We start from the raw sequence: 6,000 nt of genomic DNA, 5'->3' as shown, positions 1-6,000 counted from the left end.
TCTAACCTCTGGTAAGGCTTCAGCGGAGCCTTGGATATATTAGCCAGCATTTCTTGAAATATCATCCTAGCGTTCGTCTTCAATCTTCCTTTCCAGTTGAACCTAAGACCCAGATATTTCACTGTGTCCGTTGGTCCAAGACACTTCACTACCTCCGATCCGACCTGGAGTGACCCAGGCACAATAGCTAGCGTTTTATGTTTGCCTGACCTCTCTACTATCATAACTGCGCTTTTAGCGCCATTCAATTCCATGCCTGCAGCTGTTAAGGCTGAGGCTAATCTATCCAGTTTTTCCTCCAGCTCTAATCGAGATGGAGCCAACAACACGAGATCATCGGCATACGCTAGTGCCCCAACTCTTGTGCCCTCTAGATCATACCCAAGCTCTGGACGGCATTGCTTCACCACTTCCTCCATTACCATCATAAACAGCAGGGGAGACAAGGGGTCACCCTGCCGCACTCCACGCTTGGACCTTATGTCCTCACCGTTCAGGTTCACAATCCCATCCGAGTATAGGCGTCTAAGATAATGCACAAGGGGCATCGGGGCTCCATGTGCCTGGGCCACTCGTAAGATCGTATCGTGGGAGACTCTATCAAACGCCTTCGATATATCCAAAAAAGCTACCGCTATCGGCCTAACCGTCTCATGCACCGAGTGCAGGATGGCGTTTAGCAAACTCGAGGCTTCCAGACAACCGTCGCGCTCTTGAAAAGCAAATTGGATGCCTTCTAGTTTAACCACCTTTCGCCACCGTCGGAACAGCAACTTATGCAACAACCTAAGGACCACCGAAGAGATAGCTATAGGTCGGTAGTCCCCCGGGGACGCAGGGGACACTGTTTTAGGGATCAATGAGATCCTCGCCCTAGAAAGGGTTTTGGGTGGAAGCTCGGTCACTAAACATAAGTTCAGCAACTGTGCCAGAACACTCGGGTTCCACGTTAGCAGTTCCCGGGCATCCTTTTTATCCATCCCTGGTGAAGACCCCACTGATTCTCTCAATGCTCCCGTGACCTCGGCACTAGTTATTGGGCTTAGTATGCTCCATTCCTGGGCAGTGGTTGGCGCCGGTCGTGCGTCGAGATGAGCTTCCGCTCCCAAGACCCCTTTCCAATAGTCCATCATACCTTCGGGCTTGGCCTCGACACATTTCCAGAGTTCCTTCCACTGTCCATCAAGAACACACTTCGCCGCTTCCTTCTTCTTCCTTTTATATAAACTCTGCAATCGGGCATAAGTCACTTTCCGTTGCGCCTTCTTCGACTTGGGAATACCCTTTCGCATTACTCCCCTGTGGGGAGTCCAGACTACAGGAAACATCTGTTCAACCACACTGGTCAGGCGCACTCTCGTCTGATCTACATTCAACTCACCAGAGTCCGGTTGCTTCTTGGCTAGCCGCACGCCATCCGCAATGCATTCCAACATTGATCTTCTCCAGTTAACATAGTCCACGTTCTCTACAAAGCGGCCATCGGCCACTCCCTCATCATCCGTAGTGCTTTCACACCCCGGAGTCTTCGGAAGCAGTTCAGGTCGCTGCTCCACCTTAGCTCTATACTTAGATATGCCATACCATTGCATCTTTATTAGACGCTTCTTTACTGCTTCTGCTGACCTACCAGCGAATTTCGCTGCTAGTGCAGCATACAACTCCGCTTTCTTAGGGATTGAGCTGGCCAATTCATCGGCTAACTGTACAAGTTTTGCCGACTCAAACTCACTCCATTCGCCTCTCCTACGTGGGAGAAGTTTCAATCTCTCCTCATTCAGTGCGATCGGGTGCCTATGACGCTTGTGCTGTCCGAGGCCCCTAGCGGTCTTGTAAGACAACCCGCATACATCACACACAAACCTACTAACGCCCCTATCACTGTCATGCAATCCCAGCTCTATACTCACCGGTGGATCAGTCCGGCTGTGAAGATCCTCCACTTGGTAACCGGTACTCGTGGGTGTACCGGAAGTAATTTCAGAGGTAGAAGGTTTCGGAACCAAGTGGAAAACGCCGACAAGGGTGGTTGGCCCCTGACGGGTTGTCTGGAGTTTAGCTGAGAATGGATCAGCGCTTTTCAGGGCTCACCCTTCTAACCCCGACGGGAACCACGAGGAGGTAAACAGACCATGTTAGCATGCCCCCCGATTAAGAGAGTCATAGTTACTCCCGCACTCTAGACACACGCCACCGGCTTGGTCCCTATCTTGGCGGTCTCATATGTTGATTTTAGCGCCGTTGTAGACTTAAAGATCAGGCATTAAGTCAAGACATTGCTGCCATACGTGGGAACGGACGAGCTGCTAAAATCAACGGTGTGCACTTCGGGTGGGCGCGGGACTGCATTTCCCATAGATTGAACCCGGGATATACCGCATGGCGATCTGTACTTAGCGATGTTTCGACTTGATTCTGTTCACACGATGATGATCTCCGAAAATTTTTTTTCTAGCATGAACAACGACCCAGCACACCTAATCGCTCAGTTTGTTAAGGCATCTCAGGCAGATATCGCAGGTATTTTCTAGAGGCTTTGTGCACTGAAATCAGTAAAGAGCCGGACTTACTAAAGGCAGTATAACTTGATATAATGCGTGGAAAACAGACTCGAAACACGATAACCCAAAGAGCTTTCAGTGGTGAATTACATCAGGTTGATATAGGATTGAGTGGTGGATGACGGCGAGGACTTTCCAACTAACTGACTTACTAGCTAACCAAACTAAGCTGTAGCTTTGAGGCTTACTTTCCTCTACGAAGGCTGCGTTGTTTCAGTTGTATGGTGTTTATAGTACTGTGATTTAGCCATTAGCGCTCCAACCCTACCCGTCTATCGCATGCACTAGCGATGACATTGTATTTCGATGTGTACGTCGATCTTATCCTCTTCATCATCTTTCATGCTATCTAGAAGACTTGGATTTGCCTCATCACAGTTCATGCAGCATTCCCGAATGGTTATCCCATCCATGTGCATGGAAGTGATTCCAAGTACTGGATACTGGCTGACTCCGTTTGGTACATTGACAACTGTAATGGCCTACTGGTCGTCACAGATTAAACAGACCCCTGTCAATCTCATTTCCTCTTTGTAATGCACTACTCATAAAGTTGCTGAAAACTCCTCGACAGCCCACGACCTGATGAGCCCCAAGAAGGGCGAAACGGGTCGTGGGCTGTCGAGTAGTTTTCAGCAACCTTATGAGTAGTACACTACAAAAATATATGCATCGCGATATCCCGTATATGGTAGCGACTGAAACATGAGGCAGCCTGGCGCAGCACATTCAGTTGCCTGGAAACATCACAAACGAGAGATTCAGCTGAATTCCAGATGAGTCTCTCGAAAAAAACAAATTGGTTTGCAAATGAGTGCATATTCGCTAACAGGTGTGCTCAGTCTTTGAGCCTAACATCTGAAATCCGTTCTATTGTCAAAGCGATCACCCTTATTGGGGCTCATCAGTTAGGCGCAGTCCCCGAGTTTCTGTCAACCTTATGATCTACTTGAGCCCGCATTGGACTGTTTTCGACAAATACACTCATTTGCAAATCAATTTGGTTTTCACGAGAGACACAACTGAATCTCTCGTTTATGATGTTCTACAACTGAATATGCTGCACACAGGTCGCCTCAGGTTTCAGGTGGTACAATATTCGAGATATCGCAGTATATTTTCATGAAGGAAAATACTCACAAGGTTGCTGAAAACTCGTCGACAGCCCACGACCGGTGTCGCCCTTCTTGGGGCTCATCAGGTAGGCGCAGTCCCCGAGTTACCGTCAACCTTATGTTCTAATCGAACCCAAATTGCACTGTTTTCAAGAACTACACTCATTTGTGATGGATGAGCCCCAAGAAGGGCGAAACGGGTCGTGGGCTGTCGAGGAGTTTTCAGCAACCTGTTCGATTTAATCTGTGCATCGTGCGTACCTCCAGACCGTATTGAGCAGTAGCCAATGTTCGACCGAACTGCTCGTCAACGGATTCGGTCGCATTCTCTGCATCGCTTATTTCGTTCCTGCGATTCAATGAGCCTTTTGTGTTCGCCAACTTCTACGCTCCAGCATCTGATTAACCGAATCGAACCTCTTCCTGGATTCGTTTGACGCAGCCTGATTTGGGTGGGTCTTCACGACTGCTACTATGTGGGGCAAACATTAGCTGTCCACTCCAGGGGTACACCCACGCGGAACTACGTATCCAAATTTACAGCAGTCCTCAAAGGCACTCATTCTCCAGTCATCAGTTCTTACCATACAAACGCTGTTAGTGCCTCCTTGAGGATGGATTTGTAATCACAGGACTGAATAGTCATGTCGTAAAAATTATCTTGAATAATACCCACCACCTGTGATGAGGTGTGAATCTACTTGACGACAGGACTTCCTTATGTTTCAGTTCCGTCATTAAAAGGCATACACTTCCAATTATCCATGTTTACAAAAGGACGGTAGGGGAATCCAACTGTTTTGTTACTTGTTTCACCATTTCTGTGTTTCAGGACGATGCTATGACTCGCAAACCTTTGCTTGATCTGGACACGGATACCGATAAAACGTCATTCAATGAAGGGAGTACAATCGCCATCTCTGATTCTACACTAGATCGCCATGTTCGTCGTCCAATGAATGCCTTCATTCTGTTCTCCATGCGACATCGGGCTGAAGTCCATCGACTTTATCCAAATAAAGACAACCGTGTTGCCAGCCAAATTCTTGGAGAGTGGTGGTACAGAATGGCGACGGAAGAAAAGGCACATTATCAGAAACTAGCTAAAGAGGTAAACCTCATATACTCTGACTATTCGGCTGTTTATTTGATCTGTTGTTGTGCATGATATGCAAGTCCCTCCTTCAGGGGTAATTTAGAACAATGTTTGACCGGACACACCAAGGTCTGCGTTTCTTGCGAAGTCTTCTGTAACACGAAGTTGGTTGGTATAGTCGAATGGCGGTCGCCTCAATCACGGCCAGTGCGTTCCGTGTGATGACCGCGGGTCGATTTGGGGGCACTCGACAGAACGCACTGAACGACTCAGTCGGATTGATCCGGTAGTTCGTATCCACCCGTCACGTGCTTCGCTTGTCGTTTTCCACCTCAGATGGCATGTGCTCAGCATTTATCTAAGATGGGCGGTGAGTCGTCAGACCGACATAGTTTGTGCAACATTCGAAGATTATGCTTTCATGGGATAGTTGGACCAGAACCTTCTTCTTAATGTTCCTGTTGTGCTTAAGTGTGTCCCCAAGTGAGCAGCATTGGACATTGTGACTGCAATCGACTGAATAATGAAGTAAAGACTAACGAAGTGAACCAATACACATTCATTTTTGTCACTTACAGCGTTAGACTGTCAGCTGCTTCTACCATCAGTGACCGGATGTACTGTGACAAGTTGGTACCCCAGGTTCTGGCCTGTCTGTTGTCTGTTACGTATTCCTTAACTACAGAGCTTTCATCATCTGCTTCGGGAATGCAGACAGACACTACTTTCGGCCTGACGTAAATTGGAAAAAAGAAAAATGAACAAATGAACACCCTCACGTCTCTTTAAGAGAAAAATTATCTGGTCAAGGCTTCATTTTCACCTCAGATATGGTGAATTGGTCAACATTTCGACCTTTTTAGGTACTGACAGGGCTTTCACATTCACAGCGAAATCTTTTTGCCCACTGGAAACAGCTGACCAGGCGCAGGTGCATTGAAATAACCCTCTAGGGGAATCTCTCAACATTTTAAAACCCTGTTATGTATCTTTCAAACAAAATGAATTGAGAGTGATCCTGAAAAAAATATCACCTTTTGAATGAGGTAACATCTGGTTGTATTCGGATAAATATTCTGCCTTGCCTTAGGGAGTACGAGTTTCCTATTAATCAAACTGCTCCAAAAAATGAGTATTTCAAACCTCAGCTGAAGCTTGGGGTAAAACGTTCGTTGGTACACACTAACTGCTTGCATTCTTGCTGATAGACTAGACTGTTTCCCGACTT

General features: G+C 47.2%; 2 protein-coding genes across 2 annotated transcripts in view; one reads left to right on the top strand and one right to left on the bottom strand.

Annotated features, from left to right (window-relative positions):
- T265_01497 (hypothetical protein) overlaps positions 1–4,322 on the bottom strand; it is a gene marked incomplete at both ends in the record, with an annotated part of 11,374 nt that extends 7,052 nt beyond the window's left edge. Inside the window, 4 exons of the mRNA XM_009165538.1 lie at positions 7–1,821; positions 1,864–2,036; positions 3,938–4,025; positions 4,261–4,322. Coding sequence (XP_009163802.1) covers positions 7–1,821; positions 1,864–2,036; positions 3,938–4,025; positions 4,261–4,322 — 2,138 coding nt within the window. The remainder of the gene's footprint in view (positions 1–6; positions 1,822–1,863; positions 2,037–3,937; positions 4,026–4,260) is intronic.
- T265_01499 (hypothetical protein) overlaps positions 1–6,000 on the top strand; it is a gene marked incomplete at both ends in the record, with an annotated part of 47,637 nt that overhangs the window by 20,337 nt on the left and 21,300 nt on the right. The window contains one exon of the mRNA XM_009165540.1: positions 4,509–4,787. Coding sequence (XP_009163804.1) covers positions 4,509–4,787 — 279 coding nt within the window. The remainder of the gene's footprint in view (positions 1–4,508; positions 4,788–6,000) is intronic.

Source organism: Opisthorchis viverrini (assembly GCF_000715545.1).
Source record: "Opisthorchis viverrini unplaced genomic scaffold opera_v5_16, whole genome shotgun sequence".
Taxonomy (NCBI): Eukaryota; Metazoa; Platyhelminthes; class Trematoda; order Opisthorchiida; family Opisthorchiidae; genus Opisthorchis; species Opisthorchis viverrini.
This window is presented reverse-complemented; position numbering and strand designations above follow the sequence as displayed.